This window comes from Thalassophryne amazonica, chromosome 8, assembly GCF_902500255.1.
Source record: "Thalassophryne amazonica chromosome 8, fThaAma1.1, whole genome shotgun sequence".
In the NCBI taxonomy this organism is placed as follows: Eukaryota; Metazoa; Chordata; class Actinopteri; order Batrachoidiformes; family Batrachoididae; genus Thalassophryne; species Thalassophryne amazonica.
The window spans coordinates 38,336,286-38,351,890 of NC_047110.1; the positions used below are offsets into that span (position 1 = coordinate 38,336,286).

The 15,605-nt window shown below is 39.5% G+C and overlaps 1 protein-coding gene across 1 annotated transcript in view; it reads right to left on the minus strand.

Annotated features, from left to right (window-relative positions):
• Positions 1-15,605, minus strand: part of LOC117515451 (ankyrin repeat domain-containing protein 26-like) — a 109,748-nt gene that overhangs the window by 82,144 nt on the left and 11,999 nt on the right. Inside the window, 10 exon segments of the mRNA XM_034176013.1 lie at positions 4,607-4,806; positions 4,908-4,959; positions 5,051-5,120; positions 5,206-5,242; positions 6,077-6,103; positions 6,269-6,429; positions 8,405-8,542; positions 8,635-8,741; positions 14,126-14,299; positions 14,444-14,558. Coding sequence (XP_034031904.1) covers positions 4,607-4,806; positions 4,908-4,959; positions 5,051-5,120; positions 5,206-5,242; positions 6,077-6,103; positions 6,269-6,429; positions 8,405-8,542; positions 8,635-8,741; positions 14,126-14,299; positions 14,444-14,558 — 1,081 coding nt within the window.

Genomic DNA, 15,605 nt, shown 5'->3' on the forward strand with positions numbered 1-15,605 from the left:
TGAGTGTTTCTTTCTCTTTTTGCTCTGTATGCACCACTCTGCATTTAATCATTAGTGATTGATCTCTGCTCCCCTCCACAGCATGTCTTTTTCCTGGTTCTCTCCCTCAGCCCCAACCAGTCCCAGTAGAAGACTGCCCCTCCCTGAGCATGGTTCTGCTTGAGGTTTCTTCCTGTTAAAAGGGAGTTTTTCCTTCCCACTGTCGCCAAGTGCTTGCTCACAGGGGGTCGTTTTGACCGTTGGGGTTTTTCCGTAATTATTGTATGGCTTTGCCTTACAATATAAAGCGCCTTGGGGCAACTGTTTGTTGTGATTTGGTGCTATATAAATAAAATGTATTTGATAAACAGGATCCATAACGATTTGAGCGCGTATGGGGGAAGCTCGAGATGGACTGGGCATGGCGTAAGCCTGCCGGCATGACCTGCACGTGCCACTTATCCACTTATAATGTTCACCTCCAATGCCCCCCCACCCCGGAGTGCAAAGGAACCCTGGATCATTGATATGTATGTGGCACACAGCCATCCATATGGACGGGAAGTGAACACAGCGAGACCAAACCAAAAGCACCGTGTCCACTGTGGGTCAATGTGTTGCACGGCGTTGCAGATCTGGACAGGCTGTTATATCCATAATGGACCTTACAGTACAGATAATATTCCTCCCCATGGGCGACATAAATAATGTGAATATTGTCTCCATCATATCTGTATATAACATGGGCAGCTGCCCCTCTCCGTGGTGCGCAGTAATGCATCATTGCAGTCGTCAGGCTCGGAGCTGAACGGATCTCACACTGTAATAAATGATCACCTTCTAACTCTGTAGGAGATATGACATGGAACTGTTGTGCCAGGCCGTGACAGCATTAATAAACATGAATCTCACCTCCAACAGTGGTCCAGGTGTGTTTCACAGTGCGGACATGGACGTGAAGCCGAAACCGAAGCCTGTGGTTAAAATCCTCTCACCAAAAATAAAAAATGAATCCCATGTGATAATCCAACTATCACGGTGTCCAGAGTTGTGTTCCTGAAGAGAGCAAGAAAGAAAAAAGAAATTAATGTTCCCTGGAAAGGGTTCATCTGACAGAGGGGACAGCATGGCCTAATGCCAGCAAACTTTCAGCGAAGCTGTCCACTGACACTAAGCTTGCGCATGCTTAGTGGGTCATGCGTTATGCATACACACACGGCTGAGTGATAATTGCAGTGCCACACGTGTGCGCGGACACGCGCGCTGTGCACTCGCATGCGTGAGGAACACAGTACTTCAGTCCTGTGTGTGCCATCCAGACGTTTGGACATCAGGCAGTCTTCAGCGCCTTTTATGGCCGTCTGACAGCAGTCTGTCATCTACCTGTTGTCTACATGCGCTTTGGATGCCATCATGCAGGTGTGGACAAGGTGATCCGGACGCATTCTGACAAAGCTGACCACACCTCTTTTCCTCCCGACTGCATCGGATTATGGCAATATTTGCTATATCGGGGATGGTTCCTGCACATTCTTGGTATGTGTGACAGGGGCTTAAGAGTTACAACTTACCAATTTAATTTAAATATGATGCACACTTCATATTTCATTATTTTGTTATAGTTCATGTCATTTGTTGTTATACATTAGTCATAAATGTTTACAATGTTTAAAAACAAATATTGGATAGATGTAGCATTAACTGATGTATTCAATAATCTACGTACAAAGGCTTTAATTTGAGTAGCAGAGAGCTGCTTCAGACACTAACACTGTTAGACAGACAGTAAATGTAAACTCTTTCATTTAATGTTTTTTAAATTGGAATACAACACTTGTCATCCGACTTGAATGAATTTACTCTGCAGTACATTTATTATTTATTTATTCTTTGACTAGTGGCGTGGCGAGTCTCTACAGATGCGCTGCTTCAGACTGCCTTCAATATTTTTCTATTATATGTTTGATTTTTGAAAAACTACAGATTGCCATTAAAGCATCACTGTGTACGGATTAAAAATCATCATAGGCAGTGTCACTATTCGGTGAACATCCCATCCATGGAATCTTATATTAATTTATATAAAATGTCAAATTAATAATGAGTAATGTAATATAATAAGGCACGTTTTCTTAAACACACAATGATTATACACAAATGTGTTTCGGTGTGCTTTGCCTTTTAGGTCCCTAGTTTGGAAGAAAAAGTAAGTTAACCAATTCCATTTATTCTTCCATAGTTCAACAACATGCTTCTCTGGTACAAATATTTTATCAGAATTTTAGCCTACATTTTAATGTACAATGTAGTGGCAAAAGTCTGGAAACACAAATATTTCTCTATACCCCAATTTCCTTTTTCCATACTTATCCAGACCTGGAAATTACTAAAATCAAACTCCATACTTTACTGCAAAGGAACCCTGATTTAAAGTTTCCAATTATAAACACAAAACAAATGAACAAATTCATGACGGTGGTAGCAAACACCCAGCTAGTTAACACACACACACACACACACACACACACACACACACACACACACACACACACACACACACACACACACACACACACACACACACACACACACACACACACACACACACACACACACACACACACACACACACACACACACACCACTACAGAAGCATTTTCAGATAAAACCACTGGCACACCAAACATGACGGGACAAATATGTACACTACAACATAAATATCTACCTGTTGTGCACTGCCACAAAGCTAATTTTACATGACTGTCCTGCTCTCTGATGTCTGTGTCAACAGCCTACTCTAAATTAACATCAGCATCAGTCTGATTTAAGAATTCATTGGGAAATTTGTCCCTGTTTGAACTATGAGGAGCAGTGACATCACCTTGGTTGAATGGGCTGAATTTCATTTTTTCCTTTACAGGTTCTTCATTATAGTCATGTAATGAATGAGTCTTGTGAAACAGAAGGCCCTGTGAGCACCTGCTTGTGTTGAGAAATTTCTTCATGATTCTGAACCACAAATATAGCATTTTTGGACTTGCTGCTTTCACCTCCATCAGCATCGCCATTCCACCCACAAGAATCTGCTTCCTGACAGTCAGGAAGTTTATTGTCCATTTGTAACGACTCAGCAATTTCTTTACTGGCAGTCTGCTGATCTCCAGTCACTGCCGTCACTGTTGGAGAAGGGTCCCATGGCTCTTTCACAAAACTTTTTTCTGCTTTCCAAGTGTCACTTGAACAATGCTGATCTGCAGATGTATTTCCTGCCCCAATATTAATGTTGGAAAAAGGCAACAGGTCTTCAACAGAACTGGTTTCTTCATATGGTTCACATTTTAAAAAGGATCCACTTTTCAAACAGCCAGTACTTTCACAAGAAGCACACTGACCTAAATTTGCTCCAGCACCCTTTTCCAGCCAGGACAGAGATTCATCTGTAGTCGACTGAGCAGAAAGACAACCTATTAAACTTGATGACGAATCCCAAGGGGTACGTGACTGGTTTTCATTTGGCTGCACCATTTTGCTGTTTAAATCAACTGTTGCTGGTCCTTCCAGGAAATCTGATACTTGAGTATCTCTCCCCAGACCAAGTGTATCCATATTGATAGTATCTGCTTCTTTGGACAAGCCACAATTCTTGCTGTCATGTTCTTCTAATGACGCACTCCATGATGGCCTGTGTTTTTTTCTTTTGAAAGCCTCTTCATTTACTCCATCACCATCAGAATTACTACCTGTGGTGTCCTGTTCATCTTCAGCTAACATATTTCTTCTACTAGGAGACACTGTGTTGTGACTAAATCCTGCTTGATTACCCACCCTCATTTTTACTTATCAGAGTCTCTCTCAAGGTTAACCTTTCCGCTTTACCTTCGATATGTGAATGATTTTCTGTACTATGTCTAGATAGCGTGGGGGCTGAGGTTACAAAAATATTTTTATCTGATGACTGTATAAAATCCTTCTCAAAGCTATTGTCTTCATCAGAAAACTTTGATTCTACTCTAATGGCTGACACAAGACAGTCCTCTACTACATTTAATAGCGTGGCCACTGAGTAAGTCAATGAACCAGCAGGATGGATGGAATTATACCGAGTTGCAGTTTCGGCAGCATTCTCTTGACTAATAATATTCTCAGTCATACTTACAAACCCCTGGTTGGTTCTGTTGTTGAAAGCGGTGTCTGCAGCATGTATACTGTGACCACAATGCTCAATAATTTTAGGAGAACCACTAATGCAGGATTGGTTCATATTTATATTATCAATTTCGGTGGTGTTATTTGGGACAGAGACGACACATGTGCCATCCTCCTCATATTCATTTTCTTCTTCATCGCCTCCTTCCTCATCTTCACTTTCCTCATCTTCATCCTCCTCTTCATCTTCTGCCTCATTTTCTTCCTCCTCCTCTTCCTCATCCTCATCATCCTCTTCTTCCTCTTCATTTTGTTCCTCAGGATTCTCTGCATCAGAACTTTCTTGAGAGTCTGATCTTGCTTTGGTATTACTACATGATTGCTGCTTTTTGCCTGCATGTTTCATAAATTAGGGAGAAACACAGAATGACAGCAAAATGTCAGAAATTTAAATCATTGCACCTCAGAGCATAAATTTTACCTTTCTGTCGACTGGAAGAGGGGAAGATGTTGTCTGGTGTTGCTTTAAAAATGAGCTAGGAGAGGGATCTACTGAGCCCTGCAGAGCATTGTTGGTGTTGGATGCTACAGGCTTTAGGAAAGATGGGTTTCTTTGGACTCTATTCTCACTCTCAATGTCAGATTCTGTATCACTCAAGGATTTGTCAGGTTTTCTGGATGCTACAGGGCAGGCCATACAGATTATTATTAAAGATACACAAACTATGAAGAAAGAACAAGGAGGAAAGTTTTAAAAGGAAAAGATGAATGAGTTACAGTACCTCCTCTCTTCTTAAATGCAATCATTTCCCTGAGGTTTAACTTTGGTAGTTTCTGAAAACACAGAACAGCAAGTAAGGATCCAACTGATTTTGACAAAGTACATAAAACACAGTTTGAGTAAGGATGAATGAGTCTCAATTACCTTTTGGTTTAAAACAGATTCATCATCCTCTTCCGATGAAGACCAATCATCCCCAAGGCTTTTTGAAACCCTGATGAAAGAAAGCAAATAATTTGAGGTGGGAAGCCTTATAGGTAACTGGATTGCTGATAATGAAAAGAAAAAAATGTTCTTACCGACTTAGGGACTCGGACTGGGAACTGTCCTCCAAATCTGCAACCAAACAGTTGAAGAGTTTTGTTTTTTTTTTAGCTGATTTTAAATTAATACACTTTATTTTAGTTAATATAAATGCAGTCATCCCATATCAAATTACAAAGAGGGTCCCAGGGCATCCACTCAGTTTGAGGATACAAAGAAATGACTAATATTACCATTTACAAATTTGGAATACTTTGAAGCACTCTGTCAAATGAGCATTTCAGTCCAACATTCATAGCACCTTTGACACCACAGCGCTTTGAAACTTTGTGACTAAGGCTAACGTTTTCTCTAGAATTATCAAACATAATCAAATCTGGTGCATTTTATGTGCCATTCTTTCTACAAGGCTCTGTAAATGGCAAAAAATTCTAAATGTAACAAAATAATCACCGTTTTGAGAGCTTATCCCTCAAACAGTATGTTGGATAAACTCTCAGTTTTTTCCAAAAATGGCATATTAGGCCATTTGTATGACGTAACTAATTATTACTGACATAACAGCGTTAGAACAATTTTTGGAAGTGTGTTCAATTTTAAAACTACCCATTTGTATATCATTATTTGATCAGTTAACCATCATTTCCACATTTTTACTATATATTTATTTCATTCATTTAAAAGAAAAAAAAACTATGTGTGTATGTGTGTAAATGGATCTCTCTATTACTCTGACATTTTTGTAAAAATAGGTGATTTATATAAAATGACTATAAACAGTCATAGAGTTAACATAATTTAAAAATGGTATTTTCTGAAGTGAGGAGTGAATGAAATTCCCATGGCAAAGACCTGACCCCATTTGTCAAGTTTTTTGACCAAGCTGCACTGACTGAAAGTTAATACCTTTCCCCGCTTCACTTGCTCCATTTCCTAGATCCAATCAAGTGGCATCACATAAGGAATAAATGAAATAGCAATGATCAATAATGAACAGTCACAACTGTGATACAAAACTACCTTAATGTTAAAGTTATCATACACCTTTGATTCATTATTATATAGTAACTTATTTTGGCTTAAAAAAAGTCTCCCTACCAGGTTTGTCAGTGGCTGGTCCCCCCAAGGAGAAACCTGCTTCAACATGACAGGAAGGACCACTCAGTACATTTTTTTTTATGTTACTGCTTGGACCTTGGTGTAACAGGGAGGGCACATCAGTCCTCTGCCTACCATGGTCAATGATAAGGACAGAACACCTGCAACAGAGTCAACACACTAAAATTTCATTGTCAATAATGGGGGGGAGAGAGACTGAGAGGGAGAGAAATACTCAAACCACTAGTCACATTTAAAAATACTGTCCCTTCAGGAGGTCATGATTTTGAGACTGCAACAAAGCACAAATTCACCCAGTCCCCATGAAGCCTGCAATTATGTCCAGTCGCTGAAACTGTAGTTTTGGACTGCTGGCACTGTCTCATACATCAACACATTCAGCTGAACATAACTAAACTCACTTTCTCATTTCTGTTTGGAAAGAAACTAAATGAATGTCTCCTATTTACTAAATGGGAACTGTATTTCCTTGATTAAAAGAAAAAACGGTTTATATTTTTCAAACCCTGCTCAGACACGGGACCTAAAGAGGCAGGCCGTAATTCAAGGCTGATGATTATTAACAAAATGCTGCTTGCTGCCTGCACTGTAATATGATGTTAAGTTTCACATGTATACCTGAGTGCGGCGAACCAAACTGCTTTAGATCACAGCACTCTGCGTGGCTCTCTGGAGCCTGACGTGCACCTGCAAAATGACACCGCAAAAGGCTGTGATTTGCCACTTTTACATTTTCACTCCTTCCTCTTCCGTCATTTTTTAAAAGTTTTTGCTGTGCACCTGCCGATAACATTTCGATTATGGATCAAATACGTTTGGCAGAAAAGTCCGCCAATACGGCAAATTTCACAACACGGATTTGGAAAAAGACGCTCAAATGACTTGCAATTCATGGGAGGAAATTCTACATATCGTATCAATGGTTTAGAGGTTGATGATTGTATAAAGAAGTGAAGCTCGTTGAGAAACAAAAGACTCTAGAAAAAGCCAATGTTACTGTGGGAAATTGTATAAAGATGCGACAGAGAACTTTAAAGGGTCACACGCACATTGATGTCATTGTATGGCCAGAGTTGCAGAAGCATAAATCAGGCTTTAGGATTTTAAGGTACCACTCCGTAGCTGACTTAAAAAAAAGAGTGACTCCACCAAATGTAATCTTTTTAATGCAAATAATGCCTGGCGCTTATTTAAGGCAGGTGTTTATTTTTTTCAGACGAAGTTTTGACCCAGTCATGAAATGAGGCAGGTCTTGATTCACAGTCAGGCTTTTAATCAAGGAAATACACAAGTCTAATTGCTGTTGGGGATTCCCCATAAATCATTCAGCACCTCTTGGCTGCAACTAATCTGTTCCATACATATAACAGTTCTTGCACATTGTATATGTATAACAGATTTTATCCGTTTTTGAATATAACAGACAAAATTCACTGGTCCACCTCAATCCATTATATGCGAGTTTTACTGTATGACACCGGTGTACCGCCCACCCTTTACTGACAGGCAGTTTCTTCAAAAAGTGTTTTAATTATTTGGTCATGAAATATCAAGCATAATGCTCCCGGGAGAGAAAAAAAGTGATTACGAATTACTTTTGTAAATATGATTCCTGACACACAGCCTCTAGAAGTGAATTATTAAACTTTTCCCAAACATCTACAGTGTTACAAAATCACAATATATTGTAATATCTTGCAGGATGACATTTCTTATGTATCATGATACATGTCAAATCGCACCCAAATATGATACGTATATGGTATGCATTGCAGAGGGACATACGTAAGTGTATCATCCAAGCCCCACTGCTGACATTTTCTCTCCCTTTTTATTTGACTAGAAGATGGCCCAACAGGCAGATTACACCAACCACCTACATTCTCAGAAAAATCTGTCACTGCAAGCATCAGGAAATTCTAAGAAGAACTTGAGAAGCAGCAAATCCCCCACCCAGCTTTAGAAAAAAGCAAGAGGATCTCATCACCGTCAAGGTCATGTGGTACCGAGCACTGGCTCAAATTCTCTCTCTCTCTCTCTCTCACTCACTCACACACAACAGGTGCATGAAATAAGTAGGGAAATGAAACACTCAGGGAAAAGGTGGGAGCTTACGCATGGTGCCCATTCATATCTGCGTAGTTATCAGCCGACCATCCTTTGGAATCCTTCAATGTGCTGTCTGCATCAAACTGCAGCAGCAGGCGCAACATATTGATTTGTCCACTGCCAGCAGCTATCATTAATAGAGACCTGTAAATCAAACCAAAGAACACGGATAAAGAGCCCATCAACATTAAAGTTATGACACATGGATCAAAAATGTGCCATAATTCATGAGTGACCTTTGCTCCTGGTCAATAAAATTTACATCAGCACCCTCTTTGAGGAGAAATTCTGCCATCTCATAATGGTTCTCACGGACAGCCACAGTCAAGGGTGTAAAGCACTCCTGAAAATTAGACCAGGATTAGGATCTTCTCTTTGTCAACAGTTCTCAGAACAGACATAATGTATAACCAATGAAATATATTACATATTGCAAAAGCATTCTGATATTTTATTTTTTTATTATATGGTATGTGATTTTGCCAATTTCTGATTGGCCCATTCGCCACTTTCTGAGCTGTACCACATGCCGAGTTGACCGCTGGTGGAGCCGAGTACACCTCGTGTGCAGCGTAGCGCTAGCCAATCGAGCGACGCCTTCTATCAATAACGACCAATCAGATAACGCCTACTTTGGCTGTCAGTTTGGCTGTCAGTCAACGCTGCTGGCTGCAGCAGCAGCTCCTCTGTCTTCTCTCACAAATGTTTTTAAATACAGTCCACAAAAGTCCTGCTCACAGATTGATTGCAAGAGACAGGACATGTCAACGTTCAGTAAAACGTCCAGACATCTGCAGTCCACTCACGGACGATTCGATCGTGCGCGCACATGTGAACAATTAAAAGAAAAAAAAGGCTGCCTGCGCTCCTCGCTCTCCGCAAATTCTCTCATCACTGTGTTAAAGAAAGGACATAAATCCTGCTCACAGACTGATTGCCATGAGACAGGATATGTCCACATCAAGTATAACTCTAGACACATTAATATAATATTAACTCCAATTTTTGCACTCTCAGGATAGCTACTAACAGGGACACACAAACGCAAACACATAATTTCTGGACATGCTCTGGTCCAGATTAAACTACAGGGGAGATATGGGCTTTGCAGTAACTTTGAGTAACAGTAAGTATCACAAACACTAGGCATTCTTAAAACTCATTTGAAAATCAAATTTTAATCTCTGGCTTTTAAATCCAAATGAGATTTGTTTTTTTTGTTTTTTCCCCATGTTGCTTTTATTTTATTTGTAATCTGTTAGATTTTATTCTGTTTTTACCATTTTCATCTTGCCATCCATGTTGTCACAAATGTCTTCCTTTCTAATTGCAAAGCACTCTGGTAAATGCCAGTTGTTTTAATATGTGCCTGTAAATAAACAGGTTAAATTTTTTTGTGCAGCAAACAACATCACTGAACACATTAAATGAACACAGATAAATGACAGGCACAAAGCATCACTGCTCCATAAATGAGCAAGTTTGAAGTTTGCTGCTTCTAAAATGTTTCAACCTGCCTGTGGAGCTGCAATGATTAACTGCTTATTACAGTGCATCCAGAAAGTATTCACACTGGTTCACTTTTTCCACAAGTTTTTATGTTACCAATGTTTATGTTTCCAATATGTTTTGCAAAATGAATTAAATTAATTTTTCCCCTCATAATTCTACACACAATAACCCATAATGACAATGTGAAAGGAGAGCACTGCGCTCATAGAGCACAAACCACCAACACTAGTTTCCAATTCCATAAAATTTTACCTTGGAAAAAAATTTTCAAGGTCAAAGTCCTGTTAGAAGTAGCTTTTCATAAGTTAAATTAAATGCGATCAAATGTCAGGAGTATGTATGTAGTCCATGCACTTGAATCAAAGGATTGTTGTGGTGTTGTCAGGTTCTTTTTTTTCTTTCAACTTTTTCAGTTTCTGAATTCATTTTCAGATAATTTTCACATAACATTGGTTATCTCTGCTATGCACAATTTGTCATTGCTTTTTGGCACACAGTTTCCATAGGGTTAACTGGAAAATAGACAAACAGGCATAAAATTGGGACCTCCATCCAATTTTGGTGGTGTAGGTCAATCCATAACAGAAATATGAGAGTGACTGTAGCACTTTTGAGTGAGATATAATGGAAAAATGTGCACCAAATGGACTCACCTGGGGTAAATTCAGTTGACGGGACATGATTTGTAAAGGCACACACATGTCTACATATAAGGTCCCACATTTGACAGTGCAAGTCAGAGCACAAACCAAGCATGAAGTCAAAAGAATTGTCTGTAGACCTCAGAGACAGGATTGTCTCAAGGCACAAATCTGAGGAAGACTACAGAAACATTCCTGCTGCTTTTAAGGTCCCAATGAGCATAGCGACCTCCATCATCTGTAAATGGAGAAAGTTTCAATCCAACAGGAGTCTTCCTAGAGTTGGCTACCCGTCTAAACTGAATGATCGGGGGAGGAAGACCTTAGGGAACCAAAAACCTGATGGTTACTCTGTCAGAGTTCCAGCATTCCTTTGTGGAGAGTGGAGAACCTTCCAGAAGAATATCCATCTCTGCAGCAATCCACCAATCAGGCCTGTATGGTAGAGTGGGCAGATAGAAGCCACTCCTTAGTAAAAGGCACATGGCAGCCCACATGGAGTTTTCCAAAAGGCACCCGAAGGACTCTCAGACCATGAGAAACAAAATTCTCTGGTCTGATAAGACAAAGATTGAACTCTTTGGTGTGAACCCCAGGCATCATGTTTGGAAGAAACCAGGCACCATCCCTACAGTGAAGCATGGTGGTGGCAGCGTCATGCTGTGGGGATGTTTTTCAGCAGCAGGAAATAACTGGCTAGTCAGGACTGAGGGAAAGATGAATGCAGCAATGTACAGAGACATCCTGGATGAAAACCTGCTACAGACCTCAAGCTGGGGCGACGGTTCATCTTTCAGCAGGACAATGACCCTGACCACACAACCAAGATATCAAAGGAGTGGCTTCAGGACAACTCTGTGATTGTCCTTGAGTGGCCCAGCCAGAGACCAGACCTGAATCTGATTGAACATCTCTGAGGAGATCTGAAAATGGCTGTGCACCGACGCTCCCCATTCCAACGTGATGGAGCTTGAGAGGTGCTGGAAAGACAAATGGGCAAAAGTGTCCAACGATAGGTGCACAAAGGTTGTGGCATCATATTCAAGAAGACTGAAGGCTGTAATTGCAGCCAAAGGTGCATCAACAAAGTATTGAGCAAAGTTTGTGAATACTGTGTACATGTGATTTCTTAGTTTTTTTTATATATATATTTAGTCCACCAAGAATGTAATAAAATGATCTGCATTCTGTCTGTTAGCAGGATTATATCAAAACTACTGCTCAGATTTTGATGAAATTTTCACAACAGACAGATATTAGACCATGGAAGACTCCATTAAATTTTGGAGATGATCTGGATCTGGATTGTAGATCAAGGTTTCACTGTATTTAGGCTTTGAAGGATTACGTAAAAAAAAAAAAACCTACTTCATGGATTCTCACCAAATTTGCATCACCACGGATAGTTATTAGGGCATGGAAGACTCCACTGAATTTGGGAGGTGATCCAGATTCGGACTGGCAAATTTCAGATATCTCACATTGGTCATTTTTAATACATTTGTAAAAATAAAAATAAATAACTAAAAACTTTTCATCTTGCCATTATGGGGTGTTGTGAGTAGAATTTTGAGGGGAAAAATGAATTTACTTCATTTTGGAATAAGGCTGTAACATGATAAAATGTGGAAAAAGTGAAGCGCTGTGAATACTTTTCAGATGCACTGCACATTAATTAGCAACTATTTTGACAATCGAGTAATCAATCATTTTGAGTCACCAGCCTTTTTTCTCAAATGTGCAGCTTCTCACATTTCAGCTTTGTATTTGTTCAAGGCACACCGTTGCACACAACAGATTTAAGTAATTGTTTGAATTTCATTATATTTCTGTTGTTGGGACCTTAGTGTGGCCTTCAGCTATTCAGAGAGTTTGGATAATATCACTCGGGAGCGATATAACACCAAATTAGCAGCAGCAGGACTGACGTTTTCTCTGTACTAACTCGAAGCTGGACGATGGAAAAATAATCCCACACAATGGCCAGATGTTCAATATCCTGATATTTATTCCTACCTCACACCAGACACACCAGGTATTTTTGTATTTTATATAATTTATGTCATGTATGCATTGCTAGTCTGTGCCAGGAGGGGCCATGCTGCTGATTATTTCCCCCCAAAGTAACGCATGATACTGATCGATGTGATGCATAATCCTCTTTGTGTGTCGTGATGGATTTAAATTTTCTTTCTGGTTTTGTTGGTACAACCCACTGCCTAGCATTGCCAAAGTGTGTGTGTGTGTGTGTGTGTGTGTGTGTGTGTGTGTGTGTGTGTGTGTGTGTGTGTGTGTGTATATATATATATATATATATATATATATATATATATATATATATATATATATATATATATATATATATATATATATATATATATATATATATATATATATATATATATATATATATATATATATATATATATATATATATATATATATATATATATATATATATATATATATATATATATATATATATATATATATATATATATATATATATATATATATAGTCCAATTTTGCATGCTTTTTTTTTTTTTTTTTACAGCACATTGTGTTCTGCGTCCTCATCAAGCAGGCCGGTCGCAGCACATTGTGTTCTGCGTGTCTGTTTATAAGAATCTTCTCGCCCAGAAGAAAAAAAGAGCACCAACAACTACCCATAACTGTGTTCTTCACTCGGAAAAAGACACCTGCACCGAGGTGTCACTCAGTGGAAAAAGACGCGACAGCGCAGCAGCACCATGACGAAGAGGCGCGATCAGAGAAACTGTGAAATACTGGTCAGTCACTATTAATAATTTCTTATGTGTCCAACCTCGTCGGTTGATTGTTAAAATTAAATTTGTTTGTCTATAAATAATTATGATGGCTTTTAGAACTAACGTTCTATTTCTCAAACAAATGTTTGGGCCTGAAAACAAGTTGGTCTTATTTTTCTACTAAGGTTTGAACTTTGAGAGTGTTTACACATGAGAGAAAAGTGAGAAAATGTTAATGCCTGTTTGGGAAAAGTGTATAAAGTGTGTAGTGAGGGGTTTTACAGCCTTAAAACGTCTATAATAATTGCAAAAAATAACGCTGTCTACTTCGCAGATTTCGCCTAACGCGGATTATTTTTAGAACGTAACTCCCACGATAAACGAGGGACCGCTGTATATATAAAAACAAAACAGTGGTGAAAATGAAAAAACTTGCATCAACTTCATTGTCTGCTACTGACTGTTTACACCCCAGCCGGCGTTGCTAAGCACGCTGGTAAGACCTCACAGACGGAGCGCCCGGATGTGCAACCAAGACAATAAAGTGATTATCTTTGATTTGTGGACAAATGAGACATCTGAGAATAACATACAATACAGCCTATAACCCACTGCAGAAGAAGGAAAAAATGAGTCCTACATAGGCCCTGGTGGCCACTTGGTGTTGGTGCCGATTGTATCTGTTAGGTATGTGGAAGCGTGGTACTGGGACTGAAAAGGATTTCAGCATACACCAATTCAAAAATATGTCAACATGACACCTGATGGCGGCAGATTGTGCTGTGATAACATTAGAAAGGATCACCTTGTTTGAAGCATTGATGTCAGCATCATACTCCAGGAGTAACACGGCAGTGGAGATGGATGGGATGTTTGCTGCCAAATGTAAGGCAGTGTTGCCATTGATGTCCACCAGCTTTGGGTCAGCATGATTCTCCAGCAGTATGCTGACACAGCGTTCATTCTGCACCTGGACTGCCTGATATTGTGGAATACAGGCAAGAATGTGGATATACATTGCAAGGAAATCAATGCATGATGTAAATATTCAATTATGGTCATCTCAACACGATTGTCTTATTCAATTAAAAATTACTTTAACAATCACATAATTCAGTATTACCTTCATTAAGGCAGATCTATTTTGATTGTCACAGAGGTTAAGCTTGGCTTTGCTATCAACGAGAAACTGAACCACCTCAACATGTCCACAGGCACAGGCAATGTGAAGAGCACTTCTGCAACAGTAAAGACAGCCATACATACAAATGTTTTTTTTCTCATTAAAAACAGTTCCACGGATCACTCTAGGCCTGAATTTTGAATTTATTATTTTATTACCAGCTGAACACTTACATTATTTTCTGAACCTCCACAATAGATCCTGACATATTGGTTGTCAGAGGACTATCCTTGTTCAAAAATTAACTGATGCATACTACAGTATCACGTCAGGTGGAGCAGCATGGACTGGTCATTCATTCATTTTCTATGCTCATTTATTCCAATCAAGAGTTTGTCCCAGCAGTCATAGGGCGAGAGGTACACCCTGGACAGGACACTCATCTATAGCAGAGCCACATATAGAAAGACAAACTCATTTACACTCGCACATACACCTTTGGGCAATTTAACGTTTCCAGTACACTTAACCTGCATGTCTTTGGAAGTGGGAGGAAGCTGGAGCACCCAGTGGGAACCTACATGAACACGTTTACAACATGCAGACTCCACACAAGAAGGACCAGGTGGGAAGAGCAACCCCAGGACCTTCGTGCTCACCCTGTTGTGAGTGCCGCTGTCATTGGACCGACATCTCTGCTATTTTGAGATTGTGGGATAGCTCGCGCCCACAGACTGAACTCGCCGAATTACTTTCGCCACACTCTCACGAGCGCCACTAGCTCGTGACTTGCCGACATGAGATGATGTTGCTGGATCTTGCTGTGGGCAACATACAGAATATTCCCAGATAGATCTCTTTCAGTGCTGCTTCTTGTTCTGACTTTAACACGAAGTTAACACCCAAGTCTTTCATCGTCAACTGTAAATGGTAATCGTATCTTTCTGAACTCTTCCGTATCAAACTCCATCGTGTCAATGTTTACAGTGTGCTTGAGGAATAACAGGTCAAGTTGCTCAGAAACTTTAAGTTTCTTAAATACTTATTACAGCCACTCTTAAAACTTCAGTTATCTTTATAATTTTATTACTGGTAAATTTTAGAATTGATTTAGATGACATATACTCATTATCTCACAGAAATATATCACAATTATCTGGGA